This window comes from Bemisia tabaci, chromosome 5 (assembly GCF_918797505.1).
Source record: "Bemisia tabaci chromosome 5, PGI_BMITA_v3".
NCBI lineage: Eukaryota > Metazoa > Arthropoda > Insecta > Hemiptera > Aleyrodidae > Bemisia > Bemisia tabaci.
Window position 1 is genome coordinate 6,956,427 of NC_092797.1, and position 21,652 is coordinate 6,978,078.

A 21,652-nucleotide genomic window follows, 5' to 3' on the forward strand; every position below is an offset into this window, starting at 1 on the left:
CAAATAAAGTGGCAGCCCTGTCGATGTATTTACTCCCTATCTTTGCATGGAGAGTTTGTCGTGATGTAGAGGTGGACTTTCAGGATAGCGTGAGATATCCCCTACGTTTTTGCCTCAACTTGAGAGCTTTTTTTGAGCTTGGGAGTTGAAATCAGAGAAAACCAGTGGCACCATCGTGTTTCTCGCGAACTTTTACTTAAAAATCAACAGTCAAATCGCAAATTCATCACACGTGCAACATCTCCATTGCAAGGGAGTAACTGTCTCAGCCTTTTTCGGTTGTTGACCTACCTCCTAGGTGGACGATTAGCTTCAGGTCTCGTCATGAGCGGAACAAGTTTACCAAACTTCGATTTGTTTGCAAAACGAAAGACACGACACGCTGCTGAACATCCACCTAGAAGGAAGGTCAACATTTGAATGTTGGAATGCTGAAAGTAAAAGATTCCAACATTGCAAAGATACCTATAGAGGGCCTCTCTTTGTCTCCGATATTCCCACGGTTAGTACGAAAGAAATGAGCTTGACAGTTATCTACCGAAGAGGATTTTGTATGGGGAGGCAATTCTCGACTGAGCCGACCGTTCAGTTGGACTAGAGGATGGTAGATTAGTGTTAGAGTATGCACACTATTCTGATGGAGAATCACAGCCAAAAGTTTGAAAATTTAGAACTAGAGTTAAAAATTTAGTACCATGGTGTCTACTGAAACAGGATGATCAAAAATAAGTACGTTTACAGTACTTTTTCAGTACCTTATCAAGTAATTCAGAAATTGATTGAATTCCTTTGATTTCCGTTATTTTCGGACCGCCCTTAAAGAATCAGTACTAATTCCGGACTTTCCGGAAATTCCGGACTTGTAGACACCCTGAGTGCAAAACTGAAGCTAGACAATAGGCAAGGATTTAGACAGCTTTTAAAAATAAGCGGTTTTTTCAAGGAATTCTGACTAGTAATATGTCAAAGACCGTAAAGAATTTGTGAACAATCGTAAAAACGTTGATGGGTGCCTTTTAAATGGAAGTTTCCTGTTCCTAAATACCTACACTTTCTGACAGGAAAGCAGAAAGTTCTTCGGCGGACGCAGTTTTGAGCAAACAGAAATTCAGTCTACTACTATGACAAGGCGTATTCGCAGTAATTTTCACAAAAAAATAACGCATTCGCAGTAATTCTCCGGATATTGAGCGCGGTCGAATTAATTTTCTAAAAATTCAACGCTCCCGCAGTATATTTCTCAAAAATGTAACACTCTCGCCGTAATTATTTCAAAAATTAATCATCTAAGCAGTAATTACCTCAAAAACTCAACGCTTTTGCACTAATTTAAAAATATCAATATCCTTGTCATAAGTTTGTGTAAGAATCAGTGCATTGAGCGTTCATTCTTTAGAATAAAATCGAATTTTTAATTCGTGTAATCGAACTTCTTTCATCAGTTATTTTATCCTTTAAAGTTCGGTTGTACGAAACGAACGATCGGTAACAGGAACTGAAAGTTGAGTGCGATGAACCGAATAGTTGGAATGATACGCAACACCATGTTCTCCTTCATTTTGAGGATATGCAATTTTACCTAGTCGGAAGTCAAAATCGTTGTATCATGTGTTTCGCCCCATCCAACTTTTCTACTTGGGGTTAAAGTTTCTGAGTCAGCCAAGAAGAGTTCTCCTTCATTTTATGGATATGCAATTTTACTTACTTGGAGGTCGAAATAGTGGTGTCACGGGTTTCGCCCCATAAAACTTTTCTATTCATGCATTTAAGTCTCTGAGTTAACCGAAAAGATTTAACGACTCTCTTCATCTCATGGATATGCAATTTAACCTACTTGGAGGTCGAAATAGTGGTATCACGCGTTTTGCCCTGTGCAACTTTTCTATTCATGCATTAAAGTCTCTGCGTTAACCGAATGGAGTTAACGACTCCCCTCATCTCATCGATATGCAATCAACCTGATTGGAAAAACTTGGATCTACTAGAAACATCAAGACATAGTGTCAAGAGCTTTTGACCATGCTCATTTCCAGATTTTCCCCTGATTTTCAGGAGCTAATTGCCTAATGAGGAATCTAAGTTTTCTTCCACTTTTCCGGTATTCTCAATAACTCTTCGTATATCCAGTTATGAATGTTGAATGTTATAACATTTTTCTGCGGATTCTTCAGCGTGCATTCAGGATTTCAATCCAAAAAGCATTCTCGGTGTCTATATTATCTGGCCAATGAAAGATGATGATTCTGATGATTTGAATTATTCAAAAATGTCATTCAAGAGGTCCATAATGGCGGCTCAGGTTGCAATAACACATAAAGCCCAATAACAATAAGTACTAAAATAAAGCTCAAAAATAAAGCCTATTATATAGTCTAAAAGAATTTTTCGAAGAACCAGTATAATTTCATTTTGCTTAAATTGGTGTAATTGTTGTATAAATTGTACATTTGACTTGTGCCAGAGCTTTTTACTATAGGTTGTATGCATCAATAAATTCTATCGATTTATTTATCTATGTATCTATATAACTATCTATCTATCTATTCTATCTATCTAAAATTTCCACAAAATTTTGGACTGAAATGGTTCGATGCGGTAAAAAAGAAATGCCCGGTTTTTGGAACAGATTCCCGGATTCGATATGAAACTTTTCATCCCCTGATGAATCCCGCTTTTTCTCGGTCCTAGAAACCATGCACTAGAGCACATACGTTGTTTCAATAATGCGCTAGAAATAGTAGTTCCTATTTGAATCTCTCAGTTCAAAAACGACTCAGCAAGGATTTATTACGATGTTCATTTTCTTCTTTTTTCTGTGTGGAATAACTTCTTTTACGCCTGTTACGCTGCTCTTGTCGGAAGAATAAGATGAGTTGTTTTCGAACTGAGAGATTCAATTGCAAAATGTAGTACATTTGGACTACACTAAGCAGAAAGGAACCAAGCCACGTCAGCTTTTGCCATTTAATTAAACAATTGAATTTTTACATTAAAACGGTTGTGCTGATTTTTTACGAACAGTGAATTTGCTGGCAAGTCAGGCAGGGTGTCTACTAAAACAAGCCGGACAAAAATCAGTACTTTTTCGGTACATTTCCGAGAAATTCAGTGCTTCCTCAACAGAAAAATTAAGTACTTATTCAGTACCTCCAATTAACGGAATTAAGCAAATTTCATAATTGTGAATTTCCCGCTCAAGTTGCGACAAAAATGAAAAAAAATGAAAAAATTCCGGACCTTCTTGCGGAATTCCGCACCTCTTCAGTACCTCCGGACGGCCCTTAAAAAATCAGTACTATTTCCGTAATTTCCGGAAATTCTGGACTTGTAGACACCCTGATAGTGCAAGCAAAGTCCTTAAAATATACACACACGAAATAAAAAAAAAAAAAATAAAAAAAATCCACACGAATGTCCTCTCGTAAAAAATTAAATTGCTCACTAAATTAGGCAACAGCTAATGTGGCTTGATCCCTTTCTGCCAAACGCGGTCCATTTATGCGTTCATTTCCCACAGGTCAATTCCGGCAACGGTGTCGTAAAGAGCTCCAAATTACAGCGGGCAATGGTGGGTGGTGGACGGTGGTTAAAGCGCGCCTCGAGGAGGGGCGAGGGGAGGGGCGCAATAACTCACGCTAAAAGAACCAACTTTATAACCACCGGGCGATTGACTGACCTGCACCGGTTCAGCCAGCATCGCCGCGTCCGTCTCGTACTGCTTCGGACTCCGCGGATTTTTCTCGTCCCCCTCTTCGCCCCTCCTCGAGGAATATCTGAAGAAAATCTGACCCAGTGTAATCGCTTCCCGGCTCTAGGTATCGTGCCTAGTGAAAAGTTGCGATTTGTGGTGTCGTCGAAGGAGGTACGGGTAGTGTCTGTTTGCGCGTGATTTTGTGACAGGTATCGTCAATTTTTTTAAAAATGTCTTTCTTATAAAAATATTCTTTTTTTTTTTTTTAAAATGTCTTTCTGTCTTGTCTTGTCTGTCTTTTTGCATTTTGCAAAAAGAAACCAAGAGCATTCCAATGTTGCTAAAATTGTGCACTTTACATTCTTCGCAAAAAATACTGAAATCATGCAAAAAATTAAATTTACAATGGTAATTTTCGTCTTGAATTTATAGTTTATTGGGAGTAAAGATATAAAGATACAATTTGTTCAGATGATCAGTTTATATTGGCAGGGTAAAGAAAGTTGCACAATCTTAGCGATATTGGGATGCGTTTGGTTCCCTTTTGCAAAATGCAATCCAGTTTTAAGTACTCAAAGTTCCGAATGGGCTCCTAGACGAAGTCTAGACTGGATAAAAACAGAAAACGTTTTTTCCTCACTATATCTTACTTAAAGAACGATTGGACGTATTTCTGCCAAACGGAACTATGTGCATAGAGACATGAGCCCTGAGACCCATACGAATATATGCATGATAAGGCTCAGGTCATGATGCACATAGCTCCGTTTCGCGGAAATACGTCCGATTCACACATCGGGGAATTCGGGAATCAACTCATGAACTAACATGTTAACAAGTATTTTAAACACAGATCAAATGAAAATTTAGATGATAAATGATTGTAAACACTATATCGACGGTGAAACTACCAAACCACGTATCTCGGTTTGCGACGTCGCAGACTGCCTGCCATTCTTTATTTTTTAAATGAAAAACTACTTAACGTCCAGTCTTGAAAATTTCTGTGATTTTTCCTCTTTGTGCAGAGAAAATTCTGTGAAAATTTCAAGGAATGATATTGATTTGGTCTACTTCAAAAAAATAAAATGTGAGCGTTAATTTTTAAACACCGCAAACGAGATACGTGGTTTGGTAGTTTCACCGTCGATATCTTGCTTAGTAGTTGATCTCCAGACTTCCCGTTGTGAGATCCATTTTCCTATGAAAATTTGAGGAAAAAGCATGCAGCATTGAGCTTAACTTTATAAACTTTATACCTTGTCTATGGACTGGTTCCAGGATTTCCAATATTTCTTCACAATCCGATTTTCTGACTATTCCCGGTTTATTTTTGATTTTCCTTGAATTCAAAATTTTCGAATTCCTTGATTTTCCCAAACCTTGGAACAAAATTTCCACTTATACTTTTCACTTTCAATTACGTTGACGTCTGCTAAACGATGCTCGCAAAATTCTTTGATATCTCCTATGAATTCCCTAGCCTTTTCTGGCCGCCGTAAATGTTCTACCGTTCCAGGTTTTCCAGACCGCCAGGAATCCTGAAATTCCTTACATCTTTCTCACGCATGCAATGCATTTTCCCTATGTTTGTGCACAACTTTTGGCATACATTAAATTTCTCCATTCGGACGACTCTCAATTGGGTTATAGTTTTAGCACTTGAATTTGTAGTTAAGTTCTAAGAATCCCTCTTTTTCTGATGTTTTTCGAAAATTCCCCACGCTTTTCAAGATATTTCCGCCTGATCCATTCCCTCCGTTTTCCTCCACTTTTATCTTTTTTCCAATTACCGAGAGCTTGCCTTTCCGCCTGAAAGTATCACAATTCCGCACAAGTTGTCTTTTTGAATTCGTAAAAATAGACATAGCCAATAGGTTACCAGACAAGATATGAATTACAGCACTGAGCAACGTGTTTCCTCTTAAAAATTGCACGCATATAACGAATTACACAACGAGTAGTCAGGAAATCAACTTCTAAACAAAATTAAGTTTTTACAATACTTGGATAATGTAATAATAATATTGAGGTAAATTGAAAGGGTAAGTAATGACCGATATGATAATTAATTTTTTTTTTTTTTGCATCATCCGTATAGTGAGGAAAATTTATCACAGTGTTCATAAAATTGAATAAGAGTAGTAGGAAGAATCATTAGTCAAAAGCCTTGCGTAATTCTAGCACTAAACTAATTAAATATCCCACTATCCCAGCACAAAAAGGGTGTATAACAATGTATTTGATATAGCAACTATTCGTACACCGCAGTCGTGCTGATTGCCTACACAGCAAATTGCAGGCGTTTTATACCGTGTAAGTATATGAAAGTTGCAGGAGTCAGTTTGCTTGTCCATCTTCCATTCCCTTTAAACGCCTGCAATTATCTGTTTATGCAATTAGCGTGATCGCGGAGTACGAATAGTTGCTCTATCCAATCCTTTATAACTAGGTACTTTTTGTTGAATTGTATGGAGAGAGTGGTATAAGAATTTATCGTATCTTGCAAAAAGAAGTCACTATTTCTGCTGCATCCATAAAATTAACTATCTGTATAAGGAAACTGATAACATAAACGTTGCTTGTAAAATAAGTCAGAAGTAAAGGTTTTTTTTTAGGAAAGTGTAGCTCGTATGACCTCCGTAATTTGCGCTTGCTGCTGTTTGCTGTTTTATAAGTGACTTTGACTCAAAATTCGGTTTATTCATCTATTTTCTTTCCTTTACTAAGTGAAGGGCGTCTAGCAGAGGGTATAATGTAAAAATTGCAAAATGGCGTATTTACGTAGAAAGAACTAGAGTACCTGTATAGCGAGAGTATGGACAGATCGCTTCATGGAGGGCTTACGGCCCAAAAAAGGCAGCCACCCTTCTTACCAACTTCTAACGCACAAAATTTCACTGCCAGTCTGTAGATTCCAATTCTAACGAAGATGGCTAAGAAAGTACATAAATGAGCTTTCTTCCACAAAAATGAGTAAATTTATGCAAAAACCAAGTCAAAGACGTGCTTTATAAACGATGGTTCGTAACAATTGTATTAATAAATCGCTCTGGATAATTGAAATTCATAGGTTCGCTGAATTTCTGGGCGCTAACTTTATTCGCGGAGGCATCAGTGAAGGCCTGATGGATTTTCGGAGTTTCACATCTGTCTATACTCTCGCTATACAGGTACTCTAGAAAGAACTATGTAAAAATGTACTGAATCAAGAGGAAGTAAGCGCGTGGGATTTGCGCGTTTCGTGATTTCTCTTAATTCAGTTTGTCTTTGCATAATTCTTTTAGCATAAATAAGTTAAAATATCTGACCGTTTTTATATTATGAAAACGTCCATTTCTGATCCATTCTGATTTCCATTTCTGAACGTCCAGTTTCGTTCTGAGAGCGAAAAGTTACTCCGAAAACGGGGAAAATAGGCCATCGAGGCAACATCTGAATTAACGCCAGAGCGAAGAGAAATATAGGGAGAAACGATGTAAAGTTAATCTTTCGCTGAGTAATGGAGTTAATAAAATTATTAGAACTCATTCGCTTCCTATTATGAAATCATTAACCGACCGTTAAAAATTAGTCTCATTATGCGTTATAAAGACCTTTCTTCGGGCTTGCTCGATTTTCCCAAACCAAAAATCCTATCGACTTCATGTTGCTACGAAAAAGTACCTTAGGCAGAGGACAGACTCCACTTCGACCGAGAGACCTTAGATCCTTGAGAAGTCCGGACAAAAACTTCTTCAAACTGGTATGGTGCCAAATCTAAGAAAGTTTTGTATCGAAATGTAACTCGAATCCCCAATGCATGAGCGGCGGTTGACCTAAAATATCCAAATTCCCTGACTTGGTCTGAATTTTCTTCAACAAATTCCTTGCTAATTCTTGAAAGATTTTTCTCTGACTTCAAAAAAAAAAAAATCAAGAAGAAAAAAAAAAAAAAAAAAATCAATGATTCATCGGAAGAAAATTAAGCAGCACTCGAATACTCATAAAATGTTCCATCTTAACGTCGTGCGAAGGAAGAACATAGTACTAACATTTGGGCGTTGCCAATTTTTTGAATTTTCCAAAGGATTTTCTTCGCGTTTTCATTTTATGCATGTAAACATTTCAAAGAAAAATAGCAGATGGATGAATACAAACAATGTGGATCTCTCTTTAACGTTCAAAAATTTCCGATTATTTTTTATATTCTTCAAAAAAAAAAAAAAAAAAAAACCGATCAAAATTTGTCTTTGCAATGGGGCTCTAGACACGGTAAAACACTACGCCACATGTTGTCACTTCTCAATTTTACGACGAAAACGAACCATGCAAAGGAAGGCTGAAAATGAACTCCTAAATCAGATATAAGAGTTTACAATTAACATCTGTTAAATGGCAAAAATACGAGTAATGTCATTTGTATAATCTAACTTCCATTTGACTTGTGTTAAACATATTTGCAAATATCTCGTACAGGTGTTGATTTCCGAAATTCCAATGGTATGATTCGATTTTTATGATCTTCGTTTGCTGGAATTTGAAGATAATTCACGTGGCGTTAATTTCTAGTTCAGACCCTGTCTGGTGGTCCATTTTTAGTGATTATCTAAGAATGGAAGAAGAAAATTCTTACAAAATTTTAATAGAAACTGATGGATACTTTTCCTTTGGAAAAACAAAATACATGCGGAGACCAACAACGTCAAAATCTGAGATACGTTTTTTTCCGACGTTAGCCATCGATTTTCAAAAAAATTCTCCGAAACGATCAATTTACAAGGGGAAATTCGGCAACATATGAAAGTTAACATGGAGTTAATATTGAAATTAGGAACTAGACACATCTAGAGTCCAGACTCTTAAAAACATCGACAAGAAAAGTTACTCTTAATTCAATCAGAATCTAGCTTAAATCAAGAACCAAGCCTCTTAAATTAAGCGGATTTCGTTTTGATTCAAGCAAAAATCCGATTGAATTAAGAGTATTTTTTCTTGTCAATGCTTTCAAGAGTCTGGACCCTAGATCCAATGTTTTTTTTTTTTTTTTTTTTTTTTTTTTTTTTCCAGTGCAATTTCTAACTAATCAGCAAAAATACTTATATGCATAGGGAAACTAATGACCTATACGTCATTTCTAAACTGAGCCAGATATTGCAGGTCCCAATTTCAAAATGTACTTCATATATGATGTTCTTCTTCAGCGCGGTCCGTGCGATCTGGGCCTCGCTGACCAATGTTTCTCCGGAGTGGGGCAAACATGGATGGTTTAATTAAAACTCAACAAAGCGTTTTCGATTCATGAGCGCCGATGAATAGGCCAAGTTTATGGTCTCAAGTTTAATATTCTAGTGGACTCAGATACGAACTCTAATTAAATTTCGCGGTCCGGACCCTCACTGTCCGCGGCTTGCTCAACCGAGAGCGCCAAAAAAGTGATACCTGCGCGCGCCGACACTGGAGAAAGGGAAAAGCCCATAGGTGAGAGCTCTCAAAAAACCGTTAAAAATTATACAGGAACCATTTTATTGCGCGAGCACATTGCGTAAAAATTAGGTAATTGCTGTTCTATTCAAGCGGGTATGCAGCATGGTTTTGGAGCAATTGAAATAATGTGCTCTATGTAACATACCGACGGGTGAAAATCTGTCCTAGGCGAATCTTTTCCATTTTTGAGCAACATATCGGTAGTTTAGGGCAAAAGCCTCGTATCTAACATTTTTCGGACGTTAATTAATGCACATTCTCAATGTAGTTGAGGGAAGGTTTGTATCGTTACTTTCAAGTTTGCAATTTCAACAATACAATTCACTTGTTTCCAAGGATATGCCAGGATGAAATCCAAAAGTTTGCTGATCTGTGGGTGTGATCAATAGAAAAACCAGCGAATTTTCATTGGTATGGGGAAGGTCCGCATGGTACGGATATCTCTATGTATGCTTGGTAACACAGTTGGAGGGGAGGATATCCCAGCCAGGGTTGCACGGGTGAAATGATAAATATGAAATATTGAAAAGTTGTGAAAACTATACAAAATATGAAACATATATTCAGGGGCTGAGTATGCAACACGCACTAAAAAACACCCAAAAGCAAAAACCAGTCGCCTTTCATTTAATTTTGCATTTAATTTCGAAAAATATTTTTCTGAAATTCCATGAAATATTTTTCTTGAATTTCACGAAATATTTCGTATGAAATTTCAAGTTTTTATTCTTCAAGAAAAACTGCGAACCTGATCCTAGCCTTAATTTTAGATTTGAAACAACTTGATCAGCCCACAAAACTGAAATATTCGAGGGGAAAGCTTTAAAAAGGGGCAACCTTTAAAAAAAAAAAAAAAAAAAAAAAAAAAAAAAAAAAAAAAAAACCTCACCCCGTGCATTAAAATTTTAATTTTGGAAAGGCCTTTCCCAAATCAAGCTATTTTTTCCTTTTCCATTTGAATAATACCCCCTCCCCTCGCTCTTCACGCATTAGTCGAGCGAAAATCGAGAGCGTCATTGCACAACGGCTCTGTTTGGCGCGAGCGCGGGGGGGGGGGGGGGGGGGGGCTCCGCATTAGCGCCCCCCGCCTCCCGAAAAAGCTCGCGCACAATGAGAGATTTGCAGCGTGAAAACGTGCGAGGCGACAATCCGCGCGGTGGCCGACACAACACAACAATCGAACGGAGTCAATATCGGTGACGCAACCCGTCGTCCACCGTCTCGCATCTTTCGTCTCTCGTGTGTACAGTCATACACCGTCGCTCGACTGACAAAAAGGCGTAACTACACTGAGCGATGAGCTCGGGAAAGCATTGACTTATACGGATTGCGGGGCTCATCGCTGTGCGTAGTTGCGTTTTTGTGTCGGGAGGGCGACGATATATTCCGAATGCGATCGGAGCCGTGAAACGGTCGCGGCCGTGACGCAAGTTTTTCGGCCCGTCCCGAACTGGCGACCTAGTCCTCGGCGGTACTTGCAGAGTACTTAGCCGGCGCCGCCGCTGCACTGGCCCCGTTTCGGGCTCCCCTTTACCACTCAATGGGCCACCTCGCCGAAATCTCGGTTGCTCACTCGCATGGTAGAAAGAAACGTCGATGGACGGATGGATGCGAGACAACGCTGAACAATATCTTCCCCCGAGGGACTAGACCCCGCGGCTAGAGTCCTGGTAACCCTCCGCATGCTTAAGCCCTGCGGGCTGATCGCTGAAATGGAGATGTTGCATGTGTGAGAAATTTTCGATTTGACTATTGATACTTATGTAAAAGTTCGCGAGAAACACGATAGTGCCACTGGTTTTCTCTGAAATCAACTCCCAAGCTCAAAAAAAGCTCTCAAGTTGAGGCCAAAATGGAGGGGATATCCCACGATATCCTGAGGGTCCTCCTCTACATCAAGACAAACTCTCCATGCAAATAAAGGGAGCAAAAACATTGACAGGGCTGCCACTTTATTTGGGGACTCCAAAACTGAAAACACGGCAACCCTGCTAATGTATTTGCTCCCTATCTTTGCATGGAGAGTTCGTCTTGATATAGGTATAGTGGACTCTCAGGATATCGTGGGATATCCCCTCCATTTTGGCCTCAATTTGAGAGCTTTTTTTGAGCTTGGGAGTTGATTTCAGAGAAAACCAGTGGCACCATCGTGTTTCTCGCGAACTTTTACAAAAGAATCAACAGTCAAATTGCAAATTCTTCACACATGCAACATCCTTATTGACAGACAAAGCTATAGACAAAGAAGACAAAAGCGTTATGGTAGGATCCTATTCTGCCGTGATAGCGAAGAGAGCAGTAAGTACATTTCTGTATGAGCCATGGTTAGCACATGCTTTTATGGGTCTCGAGGTTCATCCCGGCATGCACTTACTGCTCTCTTCGCTATCAAGGCAGTATTGGGGGAAGCGGGTGGTTGCAATGGACACATTTTTTTGAACATTTAAAAACGTTTTTATCGAATATGTGTTTTTTTCGTTATCAGACTTTGAAATGTTCGAGAGAAGTCGATTTTTGGAATGTTAAAGTGCTTTCACGCGTCAAATGATTCAACCCAAAATGCAAAAATATAGTTATCCCAGTTTTTATTCCCCACTCTAAGTCCACTTTTGCTCGAGCTACTTTTGCAGCATGAAACTTGCTACATGTATTTGGATTGCATTTTGCAAAAAGGAACCAGAAGAATAGCAATGATGCTAAGATTGTGCATTTTTATCCTTTGCAATGAAATTACTGAAACGATGAAAAAATATGCAATTTACAGGGTAAGTTTTGTCTTAAATTTACAGTTTTTAGCGAGTAAATTAGAGACTGTAAATGGATACTCAGGTTTTTCTTCCAAGACAAAGGGAGTTGCTCAATCTTAGCAACATTGCAATGCTCCTGGTTCCTTTTTACAAAATGCAATCCATTTGATGATAACGAAAGTTTCAGGTATCCGAGGCGAAGGAAGATGGTGAAGTACGATTGCCCGTTCGACAAGTCGACGCAAGAGGAGGCCGAGAAGGAGTTGCGCGAGACGAGCGAGATCCGGGAAAGCGCGCTCGAGAAAATCCAGGAGTGGATCGAGAAAAACCCGCGCATCGAAACGTGCAGAACGGGTAAGTTCCAACGGATGACATTGCGACGAATCAACCTTTAATTCAACCAATTAACTCATTATTATTGATACACAATTGGCGCGCTCTCGGCGAACACGAGTACTGCCGCGCTAAGGAAAAACACCGTACGAGCATTCGAGAGTTGCCAAATCTCCTTCGACAAAATGTTTATTTTTGAGGGAAACTATGAATATTATTCCTTGAAATTTTCAGGAGCCTTAGGTGGAATTGCGAACAAAATTATCTGAAAAATTGGAAGAAAAACGTTTACAAATTTTCCCAAAAATTCGTGATTTTCCAAAGGAAATTTGGCAACGTCTGAAGGTTCATACGATGTTTTTCCTCAGCAGGGAGAGAATTGCCGTGCTTAGGAAGAACGCTGTATAAGCCACCAGGCGTTGCCAAATTTCCTTTGGTAAATTACGAATCATCGATAAATTTTTAAATCTTTTTCTTCCGATTTTTCAGATGATTTTGTTCGCGATTTCACCTAAAGTTCCTGAAAATTTCAAGGAAAAATATTCGTAGCTTTCCTCGAAAATATACATTTTGTCTAAGGAAAGGCAACCCTTGAATGTTCATACAGCGTTCTTCAGAGTATGTGAGCACCGGAATCAGCTTAGTACATGCGCCGTAGCCTGATTTTCTCTCGAGTCGCTACTCTGACGTAAGGGCATACCTCGATTTCCGCATGAGCCCTAGAAAGCATAGTTTTATATGTAAAGCATGGCTCACGTAGGAATCGAGATACGCCTTTACTCAGAGGGGCAACGAGTTGTAACAACAAAACAGATAATCATTCAACCTAGAAATTTTACGTTTAGGCTTCATTCTAAAGGAAAGTCACAGAGAGCTTCGAGATATTTTTTTAGCTATACAGGGTGTCTAGTATTTTTTAATTTTGAAAAATCCTGATATTTTCCTGATTTTTCTTGATATTGTATAAAAAATTCCTGAATTTTTCATTTTGGAAATTCCTGATTTTTCTTGACTCCTGGCACGGTAAGCAAAAAGCAGTAAGACTTCCTCCGCTGAGGAGATTCGTGCAAGAAAAATTCCTAATAAAACGTCCAATTTTTCCGATTTTCCTGATTTTTTCCTGATCGGCCAAAATTCCTGATATTTTCCGATTTTTCCTGATGCTAGACACCCTGCTATAGGTTATTATATAATAGAAAATTACAAATGAGAGGAAATTAGGCAACGTGAACTGCAGTTCGGCTGATTATCATTCTCAAGATTTTTCTTGAATTCTAGACCCGAGTTTCCTGCTGCGATTTTTGAGGACGAAGAAATTCAGCATGATGCAAGCACAAGAGGCCCTGGAGCGCTACCTACTTCTCAGACAAACGTATGGCTCCATGATGTTCCTCAAGCTCGATGTTCAAGAGCCGCGAATGCAAGAACTCCTCGACGAAGGGTGAGTGAATAAATGAACTACATTTTGCAATTAGGAACTACAATATCTGGCTCGGATTAGAAACAACTGTGCAATTAGTTTCCCTTGGCACAGAAGTGCTTTAACGAATTAGCCCAGGAACTGAAGTTCCTAATTGCAAAATGTCGTCCAAATGACAATTGGACTACATTTTGCAATTTGGACTTATAAATTCCGGCCCGGTTTAAAAACAACGTATGTACCATTAGTTTCCCTATGCACATAAGCGTTTTTTTTCAGATGAGCCAGAATTTATAGGTCCAAATTGCAAAATGCAGTCCAATTCGTTTTCTTATTCTGGCGGACCGTGGTCTCTCTTTAATATGCTTCCCTACATTTAGGTACCTTACGTTGTTTTGGCATAGAGAGTGATGTGATGAAGCAATTTAATTTGTAACACCATTTATTACGGAAAGTCGTCCGAATTCGCATGAAAGAAAAGAATTAGTGAAAGCGCTTCAAGAACGTGTCAGCGAGGTGAACATTGATATTGATAGGCAAAGCGATAGACATAGAGGACAAAAAGAAAATGGAGCGATCCTATTGGTGAAAGCGAGTGATTGCGATGGACAAAGAAGGTAAGTAATAGGGTAACCGGAACCGACGAGAGCCCCTATAGTTATAGTCCATTATTTCTCCCTAATTCTACGAGAGTCACCCGTTTCAACCAATAGGATCGCTCCATTTTCCCGTCGTTTTTACCGTCGATCGCTCAGTCTATCAATTCCGAAAGTCAGACGGCAGCTGCTCTCAGGAAAAACGCTGTACAAACATACAGACGTTGCAAAATTTCATGCAATTACTTAAGCATGTCGTTCTTTAACTTTCAAGATCATATCATTCGTAACTTTTCAAGAACACCTGAGAATTTCAAGGGAAAATATACATGGTTTTTCTCAAAATAAAAAAAAACTCGGTAGAAATTCAACAAAGCTCAAATGCTCTGGTGGCGTTTTTCCACGGCACGGAAGGTGTCAGAAATGTATTGCAAGAGGAGACGCACAAAGCAAGTAGCGCCATCCGGGTGGCGCCGCTCGTGTTCTACCGTGCTATGGAAAAACGCCGTATGAGCTTTGAGACGTTGCCAAATTTCCTGCGACCAATCGCAAATTTTTGGAAAAATTTGTGAATGTTTTTTCTCCCGATTTATCACACAATTCAGTTCGCAGTTCAATTTAGAATACCTGAAAATTCAAGGGGAAAAATGAGTAAATGTCCTCAAAAATGTTTGTTTTAACTCAGGAAATTTGGCAACGCTCGAATGCACATACGGCGTTTTTCCGAAGCGCTGTCGTGTTTTTGTGCCAGAGGCTTAAACGCCGGCTCATTGCTGCAAGTTCGAGGTTGTAAAAGAGATCATAAAACGGCCGCGATGCTAAAACCAGATCATAAACGCGTACAAGTGCGAGACGCATGACCGAATATTACGCCACGAGCCCCCAATTGTTATGCACACGAAACGTTACGTCCGGAATTGCTTGTCTCGGGCCCGTTACCTGTTGTGTTGAATGAGTTTCTTCATATAAATATATATTAGGGGAAATTAGGGTTTCCGGCCAATTTTGCGGGAAAATTGCCCAGACTTTTACATGTTGAACGGGCAAAATTGAAATTATTCCCTAACTTTTTCGTCAAAACTTTCCTAGGGACGAGAGTAAGATCCCCCGGGACCCTCTGACGACGCACAATGGATCGAGTCAATAGGAGAGGTCGGACAAAATTTGGAAATTTTAAACGCTTACAACTCCGTTTATACCAAATTTTGAGGTTCTGAAAGTGGTTCCATTGGTTTCCTCGAGAAATTTTATACTTGATGCACACCTATAAATGTAAAATGTGATGAAATGAACACCAAAATTTGCAGTTGAAGTCAAAATTTCATGTCCAACCTCTCTGATTGACTCGATCCACCGTGCGACGCCCACGAATAGAAATCTCAACCTTCCAAAGGTTATATTCTTCAGGTTTATCTAAGGTAACAAGTTTCCTTAAATGTTTAAGTTCGATTAAAGATCTCGTTTTTTTACAGGTATTTGTTCGCAGTTCCCGGGCGTGACAAATATGGGAGAAGAATCATCATTGCACGGCCTGGTAAATATATTTTATACAACTTATGAAAGAGAGAGCTGCCAAAGTTTGAAACCTTTTTCCTGTTTTACGAATTAATGAGGATGCAGTGAAAGGGATCATACTTAAGATGATTCGATGGACGCCATATTTTGTGTCAGAGCGCCATGCGATATACCGCATCGATTAGTTCCATGTTTTCAGTCATGTTTATCAAATTTTGAGATCGCATTTCTGTTGTCACGGGAGTAAAGAATTTACTTGCCAAATTTTACAAACAAATTCAACGTAATAAAGGCAAGATTTTTGTTTGGAAGAAAAATATCGCATTCGAGTGCAGTTTCGATAGACGCATCGAATGCGATATTTTTCCCCTATAAAGAAACCCTGCCCTTTTTACGTAAAAATTGTAAGTCAAAGGTAAATGAATTCTGTAGTTTAGTAAAAGAAGAAATGCGATCTCAAAATTCGATAAAAATGGCAAGTAGCTGAAAACATGCAACTAATCGATGCGATATACCGCATGTCCTTCTGATACAAAATAAGGCATCAGTCAAATCACCTGGTTACATTTTCAATAAATTCAAGATCCTGACTATTTTGTATTCATAAAAACTTTGGAAAAGTAGGACAGAATAATGATTCGAGAGCTTTACAGTTGATGCGATTGATGATTTGTGACAGTCGAGTGCCTTTTTTACAGCTGTGAGCCACTACTAAGGATGATTTCAAGATTCATAAGTCATTCAAGCGATGGAGAACAGATTTTTAGTTTCTGGAACAGATTCCCAGATTTTTTCCTGAAATTCCTCATTCCCTGACGATTCCTGATCTTCCCGGTCCTAGCCACCATGTGTAAATAGTATATACTGCTTTGAAAACAGAGGAAATCTTTTATGCCAAGCAGAATTTCTGACATGCAATTCATTGAAATTTAAATTAAATTTTCGTGATGGTGATAGGTGCTTTTGACATGGACAAGTATGCTAACACTGACATGTGTCGCATACATGGTGTAACATACGAAACACTGATGGAAGATGAAGAAAATCAAGTTCGCGGCTATGTTCACTTTTGTGACGGTGCAGGTGTGGCTGTCCGCATGTTGTCATTATTCACTCCCAAGGAGGCAGTGCGCATCGTAAAAAATGGAGAGGTAATGTCTTAATGATACAATGGTTTAATTAACAAAAAATGGAACCATTTCATCTAAACTATTTTGTTTTTAAACCAAAGAGTAACAATGATGCTTTTTATCTAAAACCAACGCAAGATGAGAGAAGTTACCTCACTTCATTTTCATTCAAAAGGGGAAACATTATTCAACTGGATACAAACTCCCTCTTCATCAGATACAACAAAAGACCAATAAGCAGTGGTTTAGGATTACATACAAAGTTTCCAAAAGTCAATCATTTGCTTCGAATTGGGCGATTTTTGTGGAACAAAATTCTTCTCAAACTATGTGTCCTCGGAACTGTTGCTTCCTTAAGTCCGAGAAAACATAATTTTATTTCATTGCAGCAACGTTTATAGCACTTCAAATTAAGTAAAAATCAGAGAAAGGAAGAAACTTTTAGTTCTCTTTTCAATTTTTACCTCAAAAGTAAGGCAAACTCATGTTTTGGGAGATTATGCTGCATGATAAACATGAAAATGGCCAAAATTAAGGAATATGTTACGTATGATTAAATAGTTGGTTAATGTCCCTGGCAATCCTTAATAAAACAAAATTTCCTTTTTTATAGATTAAAACTGCATAGAGCACTTGTAATTAAAACACCTTCTCTTCCATTTTAAATGCGATTCTATACAACAAGCAGAAAAAGAAAGAAAGAAAGAAAAAAACTTTACAAATTTGCTTTTTCAAGCTTTAAGAGGCTGTAGTTCCGAGAATAAGCAGTTCTGGTAAAAATATTACTTAAACCATTTAAGAATCTTATTTTGGCCTAAAGAATCAAATTCTCGTATCAATCCATAATGAACCTGCATAACTGCCTTGCCAAATGACTTAAACTGTAGACACCAGAGTAGAAAATTAAAACTGGTACAATAAGTCCTGTTTTCATTAAATTATTGTTCATTTATTTATTTTTTTTTTTTGTTCATCCAGAGAACTCTGCCTATGAGACATAAGGAAGTGCATGTTATCAATGTTCATCCATCAGTGAAATTCGCAATGGATTTTGCAATGACGCTAGTTTCTGAAAAGATCCGAAAACGTGTAAAGGTACGTATGTTGAAAGCGATGCTTACATTGCCATGAGCCAAAAGAACAACAATTACAATACAGACAGATTGTAGTTGGACATATGAGTCGTTTAGACAGAGAGTTTGTGATTTTGCCAATGTCTGTTGAAAGATTGTATGAAACTGAAATTCTCACAACAAAGAAAAAAGCTGATATAAACATCATTGAGAGATGTTGAAAAAGTGTAAGAAAAAGAGAACTCGATGCGGGGGCAAAGTCAATTTTTGACACATCAAATCTGCGCCTAAATAACATGTTGGAAATGTCATGACAATCCTGTGGTCCTGAAGTCTTGAGGTACCATCTTGACATTTACTTGCTCATGCAAGTAAAACTTTAAAAATACAAGTAAATGATAAACAACCGGCAACATACTTAATGCCATGATACATCCACATTATGCGTACAAGAAAAAATTCTGCTGAGTGCTGGTTTCTCTTTAGAATAAAATTGTAGCAACAAACTGAACCATAAAGTCTGCAAGCACATCAACTGTCTATTACTGAAAGGTTTTTTCCAAAAAACTGTAAATTAGAGTTTAAAGTTCTTGAATGGAAAATATAGCATTCAATTACACAAAATAATCTACCAACATGTGCTTTGGTGTAATGGTGTTTGAAATTCTTCATTTCATGTTACAGCTCCATTCAAACGTTGAAGAAGTTCATGAGCACATCGACAAGTCATTGCTCCCGAAAGAGTATGGAGGCACGATACCAATGGCCGAGATGATAGGTAAAATAAATCATTACATAAAATGAATATTCCTACACAGTGCTAAGAAACAATCGCTGGTTATACGACTGTGGAAATCCAACCTTGAGTAGAATTCCTGCAATATATTTCATGATATTATTATGAAATAATGGAACGGACTTTTTCTATTCAGAGCAGAAAGTTCGCCTCTCGAAAAAAGTTCGAGTAATGAACCACTGACTTAAAACGACAACTCTAAGCTGTTGGTTGATTTAGCATCAATGTTCATATTCTCATTGAAGTTTTAAAGAGTAGTAGTACCCTTTAAACTTATTTTTAACAGTAATTGATTTGTTACTTCGTCACGGTATTTTTGCATTATTGTACAGTTGAACATGAAAGAGTCTCAAATTTTCAATTTTTTGTTCACTTTACAATTTTCGCAAGTTTGGAAGCAATAAATTGACAATATAAAAGTAAGATAACTAGGATTTTTTCCTATTATGAATGCTACTATGAATGCTTAATACATCGATTTTCAAACCCATAGAATGAGTTTTAGGATTATTTGAAAATGATCAAAGTTAAAGATTTTTACTTGTTTCGGCCAAAATTAATAATATCAATGGTCGAGTGTGACAAAAAGCTTTCACCGAATATCAGGAGAACCCCTGGCAAAAAATTCTAAAACTTCTAGCTCACAAGTTCTAACAATACTTAAGTTTATCATGACTTCTCAATTTTCAATTCATTCTTTGAAATTGGTTTTGGCAGCATCATGACAATCCTTTTACAATATTGACTTTTTGTTTTTAGAATCATGGAAGAAAGAGCTCCTTGGAAAGCGAGAGATGCTGCTGAGCAACGATGATATGCGGGTGAGAGAGGATCTTTTCAGCGAGGGCGCTAGACAAGGAGCGGTGTCAGCTTTGAGAGGCGGATGTGGACCTCAAAACGATATAATGGCTGGCAGTTTTCGGAAACTAGCCATCGATTAGAATATACAATAATGCTTGGGACAACTTTTTTGATCCCTCACATTGTGGATAACCAAAGAAGCAACTAGGAAAACACAAAACTGAAAAAACATGAAGTTTGACGAGAGTTGTTTAAACCTCCAATGACTAAAGAATATTTCCCACATTGGAAAGATTAACAGAAGAGAACTCAAGATTTTATACAAAATCTACTATATTGAGACCAAAGCACTAGTTTTAAAAATTCCAGAAAACGATTAAACAACGTATTTCACCTCAGTTCCTCTGTTTATACAATCAGGGCAAAGACATCAAATCGGAAGAAGATGTGCAAGACACTTCATTAGAAAAACTCTGGAGATAGCTCATTGTTTCATAAAAGAAGTTTTCAAACAATCAAACTTTCAACAAAAGCTGATGAAGAAACAAGGTGAACCACTTTTTCAAAAAGCAGCATAAGCTACATAGATTTATATCCATGAAAAGTACGTATGAAACGCTGAAGATTAAATAAAAGGTGTTACCTTATTCTAATGGTGGCAAATTTGGCAGAAGTTTTAATTTTTAAAAAAAGTTACCAATAGGACTTCTTGATTAAAATACCGCTATAACTTTCTCTCAAATAAGGAGAAAATTAGTGAGAAAGTATGCAAACATAGGATCATTTGCACTCTTTTTAACGAAACAAAACATTCGCCAAAGTTTTTGACAGCAGAATGGAAATTGCAGCTTCTGATTCTTAGCGCTTTATATTTTTAAGCACAGACCAAAAAAATATTAAATCTTTTAGATAATTTTATTTGGTTACATTTACTTGGTGCATAACACATGATTAGTTCCCTATCAGACAATTTAGCAACTTTTAGTGGAACATCAAGTATTATCTCCAGAACTTCTCTTTCACCTACTGATTTGCAGACATTAGGACAGGACATTTAAAATAGCACACAATGTCTGACTTAAGTAACTCCTGATTTTATACATAATCATTCAGAAACGGAAAATTTTTTCTTGTTTCTTGTATGAAATTCAGAATTCTTATCCTTCATTATGCTTGTCATCTATTCGACTGCAAACAAATTACGAGCGCACTGGACGCAATTTGCAAACTAGTATAAGTCAAGAAATAATTACATATTCGTGAATACAAAAACTGCCCGTAATTTTTAAATAGAACCCACCTACCTGCATATTAAAGTTAAAATGATTGTTATAATTGTTATTATTTTTTTTTTCAAACCTAAGACTTTCATTCATTCCGTTTTCATTGGCAAAAGTATTTTTGGTATTCTAAAATTTACGATCGAAAACCAAGTTTAAATTTAAGAAATAATTAGCTTTTCTATTAAAAATATTTTGAGGTATACTTTATTTTCTCTATAAGTGAAAATTTTGAAAATAAGGAGACTTACTTGTTTTATCTCAATTTTTTCCTCCTTTTTCTTTTTATACGTAAAATAATCCAAACTGAGGTTACTGTTATAAATATCTAATGTGTTATTTTTGCTACACTGTCAAAACTGAAAAATAAAAGTTAATTAATGAACAAGACAAGCGTCTTGGGACATTCTTGTAAATTAATTATTTTATTTCCTCTTTTGTGGGCTGGAGTCTCTTTCCCTATGGATGATAGAATATCAGGGGAATATTGCAAAAAAGAAATTGAAGTAAAGCAGCATAGCGATGGCGTAAGTCCGCAATCGCATATCTCGTTTGCGGCATCTGAAAATCTCTGCCTCTATGTTATTTTTTTAAATGAGAACAAATTGACATCATTTCTTCAAGTTTGCAAGTCCCAAATGCAGAATTTTCTTCGCACAGAGAAGAAAAATCACAGCAGTTTTAAAGAATTACTGGGTTGAATAGGTTTCCCTTTGAAAAATAAAGTATGACAGGAAGTCTGCGACGTTGCAAACCTTACACCAGTTGTAGGAGCATATAGAAGTAAAGCAGAAAAATGTTACC

The 21,652-nt window shown here is 37.6% G+C and overlaps 1 protein-coding gene across 1 annotated transcript; it reads left to right on the forward strand.

Annotated features, from left to right (window-relative positions):
• Nucleotides 1–3,649: 3,649 nt before the first annotated feature.
• Nucleotides 3,650–21,632, forward strand: LOC109034917 (clavesin-1). Its single transcript, XM_072301141.1, has 8 exons — nt 3,650–3,900; nt 12,092–12,258; nt 13,516–13,678; nt 15,726–15,787; nt 16,726–16,919; nt 17,877–17,993; nt 18,656–18,749; nt 19,527–21,632. Exons 2-8 carry the CDS (start codon nt 12,111–12,113, stop codon nt 19,706–19,708), a joined length of 960 nt encoding a protein of 319 aa, XP_072157242.1. The 5' UTR covers nt 3,650–3,900; nt 12,092–12,110; the 3' UTR covers nt 19,709–21,632.
• Nucleotides 21,633–21,652: the final 20 nt, after the last annotated feature.

Coding starts and splice junctions, on each gene's coding strand:
- LOC109034917 (XM_072301141.1), top strand. CDS start 12,111: ATGGTGAAGTACGATTGCCCGTTCGACAAGTCGACGCAAGAGGAGGCC. Junction 17,994..18,655: donor AGATCCGAAAACGTGTAAAG/GTACGTATGTTG, acceptor TTCATGTTACAG/CTCCATTCAAACGTTGAAGA. Junction 18,750..19,526: donor ACCAATGGCCGAGATGATAG/GTAAAATAAATC, acceptor TTTTGTTTTTAG/AATCATGGAAGAAAGAGCTC.